We start from the raw sequence: 15,253 nt of genomic DNA, 5'->3' as shown, positions 1-15,253 counted from the left end.
GTGGGGACATCTGCCTGGAAGGGTGCACACTTGGGGGAACTGGCAGTATTGAAGGTAACTTTTGTTGAAATCGGAAAAGGTTTGCATAGTCTTGTTAAAACAAATTATCCAAAATCATTAATTTATCATATGTAAAATGGGGAGAAAATGTAATTTTTAATCAACTAAGCTGGGTGATGTATTAATAAAGAGAAGTGAAGGAACTGTGGCTATTTGCTCAATGCAAATGAAGCCTGCAGTCTGTGCTCAGTAATTGGGAAAAGCAATTTCTGGTTCTTACTTTATTTTTTAATAACTTGGACTAAGATAAAATGCATAGGTAATAATGAAATAACATTTTGATTCTATTACGGCTTTCAGTAAACAAGGTAATATATTCTAGCAGGGGAACAAAAAACATCCTACAATTCAGGAAATGCTACCACTTTGGCTTCTAAGAATTAGTCTAGTTTTCTCTTTCTTTTTTATTTTAAGAAAGTATTAGAATAACAGGACAGGACTATCTTTGTCCTGATAGAACTCCAGGGACACAGAATATACTTAGATAAGAAAACGCTGAAGCATATTCTACTTACTAATGTAGTATGCACTTTACTCCAATTTTTCTGAGTTCTAAGCTAAGTTAAGCTTCCGGTTTGATCTGCAAAGTGCAGGAAAGCCTACTGGCTTGAGAGGGAAGGAGGAGACCTGCACTTGTTTCCTTCCATAGATGGGTCACTCAGCTTCTGTATTTTTCCCTGGAGACGGCTCAAGTGCGTGAGGAGGGCGGGGTCTCTGATTGTTAGTTAGCAAATGGGTCAGGCCGCCAATCACCTGGTGGTCTGAGGACGTTCCTTGGTTGGTTCAAGAGTGAACATTCTCTCTCTGCCCTGCTGAAGAGGGGAGCGAGGTGCCCCAGGGAGGCACAGGGTTGCGCCCCGTAATGCCAGAAGAGGAAATCTTGTAAAGCTCGAGGGCACAGGCTTAGATGCCCCCTGCCTCTGAGTTGGGGTCACATGCTTGTGGAGAATGATCATGTCACGTTTAAGGTGTGGCATCTCCTGATTAAGCAGCAGGACTAGTTCAAGAGAAAAATCCCCATGTCTTGGGACAGATGGTTGTGACTGTGCTTTGTGTGGTCATCAAACTGAGGATGGTCCCTCTCGTCTTCGCCTGTGCAGTTATCTTCACAGCTGATTGTGACATGCGCAATCGTATCCTGATGGGGACAGGATGAATACATTGCCCAACTATGGGCTGGTGCTTCTGCCTTTACAGACACACTCATCTACCAGAGATGTGCGGGGGACCCAACAGGTCAGTCAATAACGTAAACTTGTACTGAGATGAGACCCAGCATCGGTGACATTAGACACAGCATAGAAATCAGAGAAAAGCTACTGTCCAGCAGTTTTAACCACCAATACCCATTTATTTTAATGGAAAAAAAATCTCTTCATTCTATATGCTCCAAAAAGATTTACTATTGAAACAAATACAATATATGGAACTCTATCTGCATAATTTCACTATAACAAAGACAACATATGACTTCTACTTCCTACAAAAGGCTAACTGAAAAGCACAAGTGCAAACATAGATTGCATAAGAAAGCGTGTGTGTGTGTGTGTGTGTGTGTCGTTAAAACCTTTAGTAAGCAATTGCATTAAAATATGCTAAGACACTTACCTTACCCTAGTTTGTGGTGAGCTCTAATAAAAAGCCACAGGCTGTCACTAGTTTTATTTGATAGAAAAATTTGGTGTGAGCTTTGATGATTCATTTACAGTTTATCAACAAGAAGATAATCTTAGTACAAGCACTAACTTTCCTCTTACTTCTACATGCTCACAGAATAAAAATCAGTTACTTTTCATACATAATGAACATCTTTTATTTTCAGGTTTGCAAACAACGGTAGTCGATTCACACAAAAGGGTACTTTTAAAACTACCTGTATTTACTCTATTTTAATGCATGTATATATGAAACGAACGGAGTGTATGTGCATAAATGTATGTCTGTACATGTGGGTGTATATGTGTATACAAGATGGTACCTGTAGACCTCTTCATGTGCACGTGTGACCTCCGAGATGACCTTTGCAACTGTACCTTTGCTGAGGAGGGAGAGATTCTCTGCCATGATCTGTGTCCCCATGAGAATCAGGGGGTCTGCGGCTTCGGGACGCACACAAATGCAGATTGATGCCCAGGAAAGACTATTTCAGCCCCTTTCTGGGCATTTAAGGTGACATTTCTTGCTCTGCTCCACCCGCTGTGGCTCAGGATCACGGCATATGGTGGCACTGGGGACTGGCTGTAGTCCTCATGCTAGGTAAAGAGAGAGGATTTCTTCCTCTCTCCCTCCCCGTGGCCCTGCCTGGCTGGTCGTTCAGACTGAATGGGACGGTGGAGAAGCAGCTTCAGAGCAAAAGCGGCAGCTCTGTGGTCTGTCTTGATGCTGGGTTAACCCAGAGGGTTCAGCTGTCCCAGTGTCCGCCCTGTCCTTGTTTACCCTGGTATGGTCTCTCTATATAAATACCGTGTATATACACATACAGATACTCATACATATACAAATACTGACCCACAGACACAGTGGGGTGCGTGGAGCACTGGCTAGCGACATGTCAACACATCGGAAAAAGTAGTCATCGTTCCTGCTCTCAGAAGGTCAAGTTATGTGTCATGATCTTTAAACAGTCAGGAAAAATTCAGAGGATTACGTTAATTAAACAAGGAAGGGAGATGCTGTCAAAATGATGAAGTATAGACTAAATGAAATTGCAAAGAAAACAAAAATCTGGAACAATTGAGGCCTAGTTGTGAAGTTCGATAGCTGTAAACCGCAATCTTCAGATTTGGATAGATTTTTTTTTTCTTTTTCCTGTTGCTATGGAAACCTGGGAGTCAAGCTTCAGATGCCAGGAGTCCTCACAGACCTGAATGGAGAAGGTTCAGAGTTAAGTCGGGAATATCACAACTCGTTTCAAAACATTTAGCTAAAAACCGGATAAGTGGTTAATAAGCTGCAATAAACACATCTACAAACACTGCACTACCTTGGGAAAACTTTTTCTTAAGCATGACATCTGAAGACAGAACGAATAGTTCTGCTGGTTTATGGCTTAAAAAGCTGGACTTCTCTGAAAATGCTAATGATGACGTCAGATGCCAAGCATCCCTCAGACCAACAGCTGCTATTATCGCTGCGACCACTGGGCCTTATAACTTGCCCCTGAGCACAGAGCGTGACCATTCTGTGAACACGGTGGTTTCGTAGCTCAGAGATTGCTGACTGTCCCATATATTTTTTTGTCACAGAGCAGGATACCTATTGGCGGTTGTTCAAACGAGGGGTGTCAGTTTCCTGTTGATGCCATAACAAATGGCCACAAACTTTGCAGCTTAAAATAACACAGATATATTCTCTTGCATTTCTGGAGATCAGAAATCTGAAATGAGTGCGATGGGGCTAACATCAGCGCTGGCAGGCTGCGTTCCTCCTGGAGCATCTGGGAAAGGATCCGTTTCCTTGTCTGTTCCAGCTCGGAGAGGCCCCTGCATCCCTGGGCTCGCGGCCCCTCCCTCCAGCTTCAAAGCCGGCCTTGCAGGGGCTTCTCGCTCCAACTACGCCTCCCTCTGCTTCCCTCCCCACACGGTCTGCTTCCAGCCCCTCCTTCCAGCCTCTTATTTATGAGGACTCTGTGATTATATCAGGCTCACGTGACTGATCCAGGAAAATCTCCCCATCTCAAGATCATTAATCACTTCTGCAAAGTTTCTTTTACTACATAAAGTAACTTGTTCATGGACTCTAGGGAGGAGGCTGAGGACATCTTTGGGGCCATTGCTCAGTGAACCATGAAAGTAGCACCGTGCTCCCAAGGAAGTAAGGTGTCACATGGCAAACTACGCTGTGGACCATGAGAACACATGACTCACGGGGAGAAGTTCACAGGAGGGGACGTCAGCGTGGGGTGTGCTCGAGAGCTGTCATCCCCACTCCTGCTGAGGGCTCCTCCTGTGAGGGCTGGCCCCGTCACAGAGCCGGTCAGCGTTGTCAGGCTCAACTCAACGCTGTCAGTGGGGAGAAGCTCTGCCTTTAGGATGCCCAGATCCAGTCTGAAAATCAAGCCCGTCTTTGCCTGCATTTTGTTGCTACCTGACTCCTTCCAAGCACTTCCGTGTCCACGCAGTTCCAGAAGAGGAGTGCTGGATTCCAGCCCCGACCAAGATCTCACGGAGTCGCGTGAACCATCGTGTCTACGGTTACAGTCGCCAAGGCCCTTCTTCACTCTCAGGCTGTGTCAGAGAGTCTGGCTCCAGCAAGGGGGGAAGGGGAGGGAACGAGTCAGTCCACAGGTGCTGCGTGCTTGTCCCCAGACCTGCCTCCATCCAAAGTGCCCGTGGAAGACAGGCCGCCTTCTGCTCGGAACTGCAGATGTTTTGGGCAGTCCTTCCATTTTTACAGTGACTGGGCTCGTCTGTCGCCAAGTTGCAAGACATGTAAAATGTGGACTGTTGTTCTTTTAGGTTGGAGAAATATTCTTTTTTTGTGTTTTAAATGGTTAAAAGCCATTAGTATTGTCAGGCTGGTGCAACGTCTTCACTTTCTGTGTCCAGTTTTGCTTAGAGTGGGTTTTTCAGCCCCAGCACGACTGACACTTGAGGCTGGTCATTCTGGGGGGGTGGGTGGGTGGGGGAGGGCATGTCCTGTCCATGGAGAGACGTTTAGCAGCGTCCCTGGCCTCGACCCACTAGATTCCAAGAGTGGTGTCCTCACAGGCATGATAATCAAAATGACTCTAGATATTTCCAACTGTCTCCTGGGGAGCAAATCAGTTAAAAATAGAAAAAAAGAAAGATTTAGCTGGATAAAAATCCAGCTAGTCTTCAGTCCTTTGTTTTCAAATTAGAGTCTCAAATTCCTGTTTTAAGTCAGACTATCACATAAATGATTCTACCTCCTGGGGCTATTGAGATGATTATGTGAGGTAATCTGTATAATTTATGTAAAGCGTATAGCCAGCGAGTGCATGGCACACAGAAAGCCCTCAAGGGTCAACTATCACTGTCCAGAAAGTTCTATCCCCTTAAAGGACCACAGCTCCTCTGCACACCCTCCCTCGGGCCATCTGCAGGCGGAGGACAGCCCCCTCTGCCCCACCATGCTTTCTCAGGCTCCTCTCTGCCCATAATATACCCACAATAAAAAGGAGCAAACTACTGATATACTCTAGGAAATTCTAGAAAAGGCAAAACTATTATTGCAGAAAGCAGATCAGCAAGGGCCTGGATTCGGGGAGAGGGGTCAACAGCAAAGGAAGCTGTATCTTGATTGTGTTGTGGCCACAGAATTGCGTACGGTTACCCAAATGCATCAATTTTGTTGTATGCGAATAATACCTTAATTAAAAAATTAAGATTACAAAAAATGTTTAGTAGCTGTTTTTTGCTCATCTCGGTCACCTCTTTAAACTTATCGTGATTGAGGTTGTCTCCCCACCCCCAACATAGAGACATTTAATTTTGGTACTTGTTAGATGGGCCGCCTGGTCTGTCCTTGCTAGTAGTGATGAGCTACGCCTCACGCAATGGTCAAAAAGGTTTCTGGGCAGGTTTTTTCCTGGAGACTTGCTCTACCACGAGGAGCTGTGCTAGAAAAACGGTGGACACAGCATAACGACGAGGCCGGTTGCTCTGCTGGGAGGGTGCCAAGGGACAAATCTTGCATCCCCTTAGTGCCATCAACTCAGAATTTATACAACAATTGACAGTAAAAATAATTTCATTTACATTTTTTATTACTTTCAATGTCATTAGTTTTATTCCCTTTATTTTCAGATGTCAAAGAAGGAAATGCAGACCCCTCAGTTCCACTCTCAGTCACAGTAAAGCCATCTATGGTATCGTCATAAACTGAAATGCTTTTATTATCTTTCCCATAAAGGGAGCAGTCTAATGGCAAATGCTGGCCTTACTGATTACTTGCATGGGATCTGTCTGAGCATCAGTTTTCTCATCTGTAAAGTGGGATAAAATTACCAGACCGATGAAGAAAACAAAGAAAAAAGCCACAGAACAGTTTGGTTAATGCAAGTCTACTTGGATCTAAGTACTCTGGGGAAGGAGAAAAATCCATTTTTCTTTCCGCGTCACACGATGTGACCTGCCGCTTCTATTTCACATGAAAGTTTTGGGAATGATGCTTTAAAGCAGGCGCTGGCAAACTTTTCCTGTAAAGCAAAGTCAATACCAGAGAGTCAATACTTTCAGCTCTGTGGGCCATATGGTCTCTGGCAGCTACCCAGCTCTGCCACCGTGGCAGAAAACAACCATGGGCAATATGTAAATGATGGGCATGGCTGTGTTCCAATAAAACTTTATTTACAAAAACAGGCAGTAGACCAGATGGCCTGTGCACTTAATTTGCTGACCCTACTTTAAAGCAACATAAAACAGATTCTATCTCCTGGCTCCCAAAATTCTTTCAAAGACTGGCTGAGTTGGGAAGTGATCCTACCTTTGCACTTAAAATCTAATTTCGGTGCCTTTAGAAATCCCCCACCTCCTTCCCAGCCTTTGCTTAAGATTTCAGGCTCATCTCCGTGCAGCTTCTTGTCAACGTCGTGTTAATAGTGGCACCTGTGGGTTGGCCACTTTGATGTCTGCTCTTACCAGACGGTGTCTGACTGGTGCAGTGCCCACGTTTGCTCACTCCTGCCAGCTCTGCCCCAGTTTCTCAAATGTCTTATTATATACGTCCCTTTTTGGTTGGGAGGAACATCTTGGACTACGTATATAATAAAACAAAAATCATTATATTTGGCAGGCATCTCTAATGTTTAAATGAACAATATTAAGTAATCTTATGCCTTTTATATAGAGATGGACCGAAGGCCATTTTGAAGTCAAGCAGGTGAGTGGTTAACACCTTTTCTTAACTGTTGTTTGGACTGAAACTACCTGTTTTTGTCGTGCAAAACATTGGAATGTTAACTAAGTACCTTTCCTGTTACCAAGGGAGATGCAGAGCTCCTTGGAGAATAATTTTGAGTTTACCAATAGCTGCCTCTACCTGCAGTAGGAGAGAGCATAAACACATTGGTATCTCAGAGTGTGCAGCAGCTTTTATCACTGATAATAACCATGATGCAAGTCTTTAGGGGCAGCCAGGCAATTCTGCTTCAGATTAACTTGACCAAGAGCTCAGTTGAGAGATGTGAGAAATGGGCCACCCTTGGAACCCGCACATCGTTGATATCTGTAGCTCAGGGTTCTGCGAAGTGAGAAGCACAAGACAATCCCTTATTGGGAAGAAGAAAATATTGCCATGTCTATTTATATTTCTAATAATCTAAAAAAATGAAGGTTTACTACTACTTAATAGATTGGTATTAGCAGAGGTATGTATTATTATAAAAATATTGTATAAAAATACACAAACACAGGGCCTTGTGCTGGAAGCCACCGTCATTTGGGATGTTGCTGTCCTAGGTGGGATGGGCCTGGGAATCTGTATTTTAACAAGCAGGGGTGCAGGGGCTGTGGGCTCCCCTTTCAGTGGCAGGGTACAGAGCTGATGTGTGAGCAGTGTCCCAAGGAGCCTTGTTCTTCAAAGGGATGTCCTGCAATTGGGTTTAGAGAGGGTGATGTGTGATGTGGCCACTCAATTATCTTCTCTCTTGTATACGTGCCCCCACACACAACATACATGTGCATGCACACATGCATCCACATGCACACACACACAGAATTTTTATCTCTTTGCAATCACATAGGAAGTACTGCCCTCTAGTTCGTCCACACTGTTTTATGTGAGTTCCAATTGTTCCCAGAGCTCTGAAAATGTAGTCTCTAGAGCGGTGGCTTCTAAGTGTCCATTTGTGAGCAGTGCCAGGCTTGCCGTCTGTCTAGCGCTCGCCTGAGGAGCTGGTGGAAAGCAGAGATCTCTTACTGCAGCTGAGTTGGTCATTGCAGGACGCCGTAAACGATTCAAAGGTGCTTGTGACAGAGGATTCCATTGCACCATGTCCAACTGACAGGACACTTGAGCAGGCCAGGGTTGGCCAACTGCGGCCAGTGGACTGACTGGTCTGCAGCCCGTGTTTGTGCGGCTCCATGGCTAAGAATGGTTTTCACATTTTTTAAGGGAGGTAAAAGAAGAAAGACAGACACAAACAAATCAACAAACAATAAAGAAGAATATGTGACAGAGACCTGGTGTGGCCCACAAAGCCCAACATGTTTGCTGCCTGGCCCTTTACAGAGAACGCCTGCCTACCCTGAACTAGGGTGACGCTGATGGACCTTGGGAACGTGATGCAGAGAGGAAGAAAAGCAAGTTGAAGGACGGTGTGCCCAACACGATACGAACTACTACACAAAGTTTTACAAATTGCACAAAACAGAACTCTGTGTGTGTGTGTGTGTGTGTGTGTGTGTGTGTGTGTGTGTAGTAGAAGTGTAGCACAACATCCGGGCACACACACGGATGGCTAACTCATAATAGCTATTGTCTCTGGGAAGAGAGAACAGGAAATAAACCCAGGGAGAGAAACAGAGAGGATTTCACCTTTGCCTGTAATTTTTTATTCCTTGAAGAAAAAGGAAGGAAGATAGGAAGGAAGAAAAAAAGAAAGAACAAAAGAATAAAAGAAAGAAAGAGAAAAAAACATATTTCCTTTCATCTGTCTGTCCATATGTCCATTCATCTCCTACCCCCACCCCAAGTCCTGATCCAGACCCACAGATCAAAATCTCCAGGAGAAGGAGCCCAGAAATTTAATTTTAAAGTTGTTTCCTAAGTGGATGTGATCTATAACGGCATTTAGGAACCACCGCTCGAATAGCGCGTGGTTCTTATCACGCAGCGGCGGTTGCATGCAGCAAGCACGATTCCGCCGACAGGAAGCTCAGGCCAAATTTAGTCAGTTAACTCTGTCTCCAGCTCTTCCTAGTTGGTTTCTGTTCTTTGTGAAGTTTAATTTAACTTCCTGTCTTGCCCATGTTTTAATTCTTTAAGCTGCTTTTGTACCTTTTGGAAGGGTGGTGCTATAGGAACGCTCACATAGATGTGTTCTGTCACCTTATGACATCCTCCTTCTCAGAGCTGAGGTTTCCCAGCACCATCAGTAGTAAATATCTTCACACCATATTCTTAAATCCACCCTCCTCCTCCTTTTTCCTACTGGGCTGTGAACTAAACCACCAGCACATGTCCAGGCCATGGACCAGAGCAGAGGATGCTGTCAGGACAACCAGGAGCCTCTTCCTGCAGGGTCGAGTGCCTCACGTGGTAGTCTAGATGCTCTCAGTGCTTCAGAATCACCTGGCGAGCCACACCTCCAGCTACAGGGTCGGACCCAGGTATGGGTAGATGCACATTTACAAGTTGTCCAGGTGATTCCACTGCGCAGCCATGGTTGAGAACCACCACCCACTCCCCAGTTGACACCATATAAGGATGACCTCCTGCGGGTTAACAGTGATGACTTAGCAAACCAGGCACCAGAGGGTACATGCTCGTGAAGGACATTTTTCTAGATTCTAGGAATCTAGGTCTAGGATATCTGTCAGCAAAGCAAAGGATTAATAAGCATGATGTATTGCTATAAATTCATGGTATCTGCTATTGTCTGAATATTTGTGTCCCCCAAAGTTTGTATGTTGAAATCTAATCACCAAGGGGATGATATTATTACCATGGTAATAATAAGAGGTTGGGCCTTTGGGCAGAGCCCTCATGAATGGGATTAGTGTCCTTATAAAAGAGGCCCCGGAGAGCTGCCTCGCCCCTTCCACCACGTGAGGACACAGGGAGAAGGCACCATGTCTGAACCAGAAAGTGAGCTCTTACTAGAAACTAAACGTGCTAATACCTTGTCTTGGAATTTCCAGCCTCCTGAACCGTGAGAAACAAATTTCTGTTGTTTATAGGCCACCGATCTATGGTATTTTTTTATAGCAGCCTGGACAGATGAAGATGGTGTCCGAGCTCCTCTGCACAGTCCCTGCTTTCCGGTAACCCGTGTCCATCTCTCATCAAGCCCAGCTGTTTGCCCTCTGACAATCCGTCCCAAGCCCCATCTCTGTCCCTTCCTCCTCTGCAGATGGGATTGTCTCCTCCTTTACGGAGAAGACTAAGGAGAGGCACCCGAGGGCAGGTCTCTGGACACCTAGGGTCTGTCTCGTAAGTCCTCGCACAGAGACGCAGTTAGAAAGCCAGCGACACACTCAGGTATGTGGAGATGAGGACCTGGGATGGGGGGTTGGGGGCGGCGTGGGTGGAAGGTGGAGGCTTTAGACTCGGGTGGGCTTTGCAGCTGGAGGACTTGGAGGAAGACGTGGGGATGACGAGATGGGGACGGCACAGATTCAAAGGCAGGGCAGGCAGGGGGGTTGGTTGGTTGAGGGGCGGGGAAGACGATATGTTGTTTTGGAAATAAAGAGCCTGAAGCGCCAGCAAGAGGCTGTCAGGGCTTCTCTTTAATTCCACGCACAGGACTCTGGTCCTGCACAGATCTTCACACACAGTGAGCATCCGATGTCAGAATATGTGATTCCCTGTTGACTCACCTGCCACCGTCACCAGGATGTAAAACCTTCTGTTCTCTGTTTCTGTCAGTCTCCCAACTTCCTAATTCACAATTACACTGATACCTTCTCGTGATGTAAACACCAAGGCCCCAAAGGCTTTGGGATGGCAATAGCTCTATGTGAATAATTGCTAGAGTTAAAATTGGATTAATATTTCATAAATAAGAAATCTTTGACATGTATTTATTCATTTTATGCTCACATCTATATTACTTGGCATAATAATTCATTTGTTTAAATAATGTTCCGTTATATTATAGTCATTACTACCAGTCAGTGGGAGGAAAAAAAAAGGGTGAATTATACATTTATCATTTTCCCTACAGCCCAGCCTCCATGCATGAGTTCTCATGACTTTTCTTAGAAAGGCCTAGTATCTACTTTAACCTTGCAATAGATTATTCTGCACAATGTAGAGAGAAATAGGCCCCCGGTAGACCAGTTAACTAATCTGGGCACATTTTTATTAGCTCCAGTCGGGAGGCATCTGCGGGAAGTTTTGCTGATCACCTCCTTTGCAGGATGGCAGCGAGTGCCTCTGCACAATCCCTCGGACTGGCTGCCAGGAGAGTGCTAAGATGCCTTCAAACATTAGTTAAAGCATTTTTACATGTGACATTTTCTATCACACAGACACAAACTAAAGATGCATGATTCCTCTGGGATAAATTTTCCTGGAAAGATATATGGGAAAAACCACTTCACGAACCTGGCGCGGTTACATTTTCTACCTGTGCACGTGCTGGAGTTAGGCCAACTTACAAGCCAAACTGAAGAGGCAGAGGAGCAAGAGCGCGGGCACGCCGGCACGCAGGGCCCCCGCGGCGTTGCAGTCCACTTTGGAATTCTTGCAGGAGCACACTTGTACCCTGAGATCTGTGATGTTCGTCATCGGTGGTTTCCCTGAATCTGTCACCATGATGGGCAGGTTGTAGTTTGCTTTGTTCAGATTTTGAAGAAGGCTTACCAGGGCGTGCGTGTCTGTAAAGACAAGGAAAACCAGGTATTACATTTTAATTTATAATTATAAGAATGTTCGACTTTAAATTCATTAACATCAAGTAAAAATATAAATTCAGTTCCTCAGTGGCACCTGCCACAGTCCAAGTAGCCGGGAGCCACTCGTGGCTGGTGGCTCCAGCGTGGGACGGTGCGGAGATAGACTATTTCCCTTCCTGCACACCCTGTGGCTCGGTGCTGTTACGAGCAGTTTCTAGGGCAGCTACTTTTGTGAAGATGATTACCGAGAACTCCTCTCTGCTTCTGACAAGGACTGCCTCCAACATCTGGAAAGCTAAGGTGAAAATCTACCTGCTCTAAAAGTGACAGGACTCCCACTCGTTGTCATGGAGATGGGTTCTGTGGCTTGCATGTTTATCGACCCTCAGTCCATAGCCCTAGCTTTGGGTGGAACCACAGCATGGGGACTGGATCTTTAAGCTTCTCCTGCCCTTCCCTAATCCCATGTTAGGTGGGAACATCAGCCATCACTCAGCCCACTGGTAACGCTCCCCAGTGGCCACCCCCACTGTCCTCTTTAGCCTCAGGCTGTTCTCTTTGTAGTCACTCAGATGACTGAGCTTTTTTTTTTTTTTTAAACTGCCCCTTTCAGGCATAAACAAGGCTAAGTATTTAGGAAAAAAAAAATTTGGGGCAACAAAAGGAGTTTAGAAGGCATTCCTCTGTTAAATAAAATCAGGAGGAAAACAAGAGTGTGGTGACCTGGAAATAGAAACAGATAGAGCATGATCATTACCGGAAGGTGACAGCAGCAGAAAGGACCAATGTGACGACCACCCCAGGGAAAGGGCAGATGAACTCGAGGAATGTTTCCCCACCTCCCTCAAGCAGAGGAGAAACTCTTGAATGAGAAAGTTCTAGTCAGAAAGAACCGGTGATAATTATTCAAATCAGTTACAGCCATAAAAACTAGTAAATAAAACATGAACCCCTCAAACAAGAGAAGGGCTGTTTTAATTAAAAATAATCAGTGTAACAGAATCCATTCTTAAAAAAGCAATAAAATAGACAAACAGGCAAATAGAATCAATAACCAGGGAAAGGCAATAATAAAATAAAATATGAGATAGGGCTATAACAATAGGTATGAGATTTTTAAATAAAAAATTTTATGCACAATTGTACAATATATTTCAAAACTTAATGAAATGGGTAATTCACTGTCTTCCTCCGAAATTCTACCACGGATGTAAGAAGTGGGACCCCTGACTGGGTGAAAAGCAGAATACTGAAGACAGGGTGTATGTCTGATGTGTGAGTTCTTTTTTTTTTCACTTTATTGGAAGACAAGGCGAACCTAGTATTTCATTCACATTTGGGAAGAAAGTGGGTGAGACATTGCAGATATTGGGCTATTTCATAATTCAACACTTTGGTGTTTCCTTCTTAATAAGGCAGATGATAAATCTTGGGACACGTTTTGAATTCCACCTGCCCACGTGGAAAGGCTGGTAGAAAGAGACACTGCCTGCAAATTTCATAAAGGAGAGAGAAGACATACGGAAGGAGATATCAAAGTCGAGGATAAAAGCCAAGGATTTGAAAGAAAAGCCAAGGTCGTCGTTAGACTAAGTCAAGTTTGAGGAAGTCTGCAACATAAAATGGAAGATCAGAGATCAGAGGCTTTGTAACGATTCTTCTCCCAAGGATTTTCTTTTCTTTGATCTTTCTGGAAGGCAGGCACACCATAGTATTCTCTCCAATGTGCTGGGGGGAGTTACTGCAGATGCAGTTCTCTGTCTCTGAGACAGGAGAGACAGCGGAGCCAAGAGACATGTGGGGAGAAGCAGAGACCCCTCTCTTTCGAAGGCCTAAGACTGGGTAGGTTGGCCAATATTTTGTGCAAGCCAGTTGCAAAGAAAGAATCTGTGGCGTTTAATTAAAAGAAAAAAAAAGAGGAGGAGGAAGAGGAAGAAGAAAGAATCACAGTCTTGTGATGGGTACTCTGGGACGCCGGAAATGCAGAGATGACAGATCAGTCGAGAGAAGGCCGGGTCACGGTGCACGGGGTGGAGTTTGTCGTGTAGAGAGTAGAGTGGGTGAGGCAGGTAACTGCGCAGGTGCACAGTATAGAGAAGATGCAGGGGGCGGGGCGGGGAACAGAAGAGAAAACTTCCATCTTTGTTTCTATAAGAAACCGAGATTCAATATCTCTACGAATTCTATTTGTTTGCTGGTGGGAAAATTGTCAGTACTTACAATGCATAAATAACTTAAACCAAGTGAACACACGAGAGAGTAGTAGAGGAAAAGCATTTTAGGAAAGAGAAACTAAGGTCAAAGCCAGAAGAATAAGGGTAGAATGTTTTCACTGGACTTACTGTTGATCTTGGAGATCTTCCAGACTTTATCGGGAACAGTTTGCTTATGGATTTCAAACTTGAAAGGATCTGTGTTTGGGTGAAGATCCTTATCTGACGCGCCCAGAATGACTACACTGAGGTTTTTGGCGTCATCACAGACTTCGGCTACCGTGGGGTAAATGGAGGGAGCGTTGTCGTTCACGTCTTCCAGGGTGATCAGCAAAGTTCCAGTGCCCGTTGCGGGAGGGTCGCCTATGGGAAAAGGGAAGATGTTAGGGTGCAGCTGGGATGTGTGAGAGCAATTTACCGTAGTGCTTACTTTTCGCAATGTGTACTCAGTTTGTTTTGCATTTATTATTCACAGTTGCAAACAGGGGCGACTAACAATAATAGATTACATATTTGTATAAAGTTCAGTGGCTTACAAACCCTTTTATCATATATAACCCTTTATCATATATACGGCTTTTGATGGAGGTTCTTCAGGCTTAACGCTTTACCTTTAGAATGCTAAGCTTCTGACGCAGAAGTCCTACTAACACACTGAAAGTCGCTCAAAGAATGGAGATAACAAAATATGACTTTTCCTTGCTTATCAAATCAAACCTTTTATCTAAACGGCCATGTATTCACACAGGTTGGTGGTCAAGGGAGGATGGAGTTTCCACGAGAGAAGACCCTGGTTTAATTGGTGTAGCTCTACCCTAACTAGGGAGTGGACTAAAGAGCAAAAGGTCTAATCCAGGGGATTTTCTTCTGGGGTGAAAAAGGGTCTCAGATGGCTGCTGGTGCCACCAGGGGCTGGTATGGCTGACTCAGTGGGACAGGACAGATTCAGGAAGGTGGGTTAGTCATCAGAAATGAGATCATTGGCTGCATACTGGGACAGGAAAAGCAATCGTTGTAGATTCTTTGGGCCCTCCTTTTAAAGCCTTATTTTTTTTCAATGTTTCAGTTACTTCTTGAAATGTTTTTCATTTTAGGGAACCTTATTTTAAGAAGTCCTTATAATCACCAATCTAATAATGGCTTTCACGTAAAGAAACTGTTTAATGTTAGTAAGACCCAGCTTGACTTTAAGTTTTCTCTAAATTTATTTTTAATCCTTAGTGTGTTAGAGGTTTGCTCTTAGGATAAATCGTTCATTAGTGGTTTCCAATTTTCTGTGAGAAAAGTTAGAGCTAAATTTGTAGGTCACAAATTTTAAGTGTACAGATTTGCCTTATTCCAGAAAGGATTTGATGTACCTCTAAAATTACAGTAGTATAATTTTATACATCAGTACTGTACCATACTAACCTAATCTATGGTTCCATTTTATTTTTCTCATCCTTATTTGCACTTAAC

The 15,253-nt window shown here is 44.4% G+C and overlaps 1 protein-coding gene across 2 annotated transcripts in view; it reads right to left on the bottom strand.

Annotated features, from left to right (window-relative positions):
* Window positions 1-2,769: 2,769 nt before the first annotated feature.
* CDH13 (cadherin 13) overlaps window positions 2,770-15,253 on the bottom strand; it is a 977,229-nt gene continuing 964,745 nt past the window's right edge. Inside the window, exons 11-13 of one of the 2 annotated variants that reach the window (XM_012648205.1) lie at window positions 13,925-14,158; window positions 11,346-11,564; window positions 2,770-2,923 (exon numbers count right to left, since the gene is read on the bottom strand). In XM_012648205.1, coding sequence (XP_012503659.1) covers window positions 2,916-2,923; window positions 11,346-11,564; window positions 13,925-14,158 — 461 coding nt within the window. In that variant the 3' untranslated portion in view covers window positions 2,770-2,915. The remainder of the gene's footprint in view (window positions 2,924-11,345; window positions 11,565-13,924; window positions 14,159-15,253) is intronic. The other variant, XM_012648204.1, reaches the window with a different exon arrangement.

The sequence above is a fragment of the Propithecus coquereli genome, unplaced genomic scaffold (genome assembly GCF_000956105.1).
Source record: "Propithecus coquereli isolate 6110/MARCELLA unplaced genomic scaffold, Pcoq_1.0 Scaffold280, whole genome shotgun sequence".
Taxonomy (NCBI): Eukaryota; Metazoa; Chordata; class Mammalia; order Primates; family Indriidae; genus Propithecus; species Propithecus coquereli.
The sequence above is the reverse complement of the archived record's forward strand: the minus strand, read 5'-3'. Positions and strand labels throughout refer to the sequence as shown.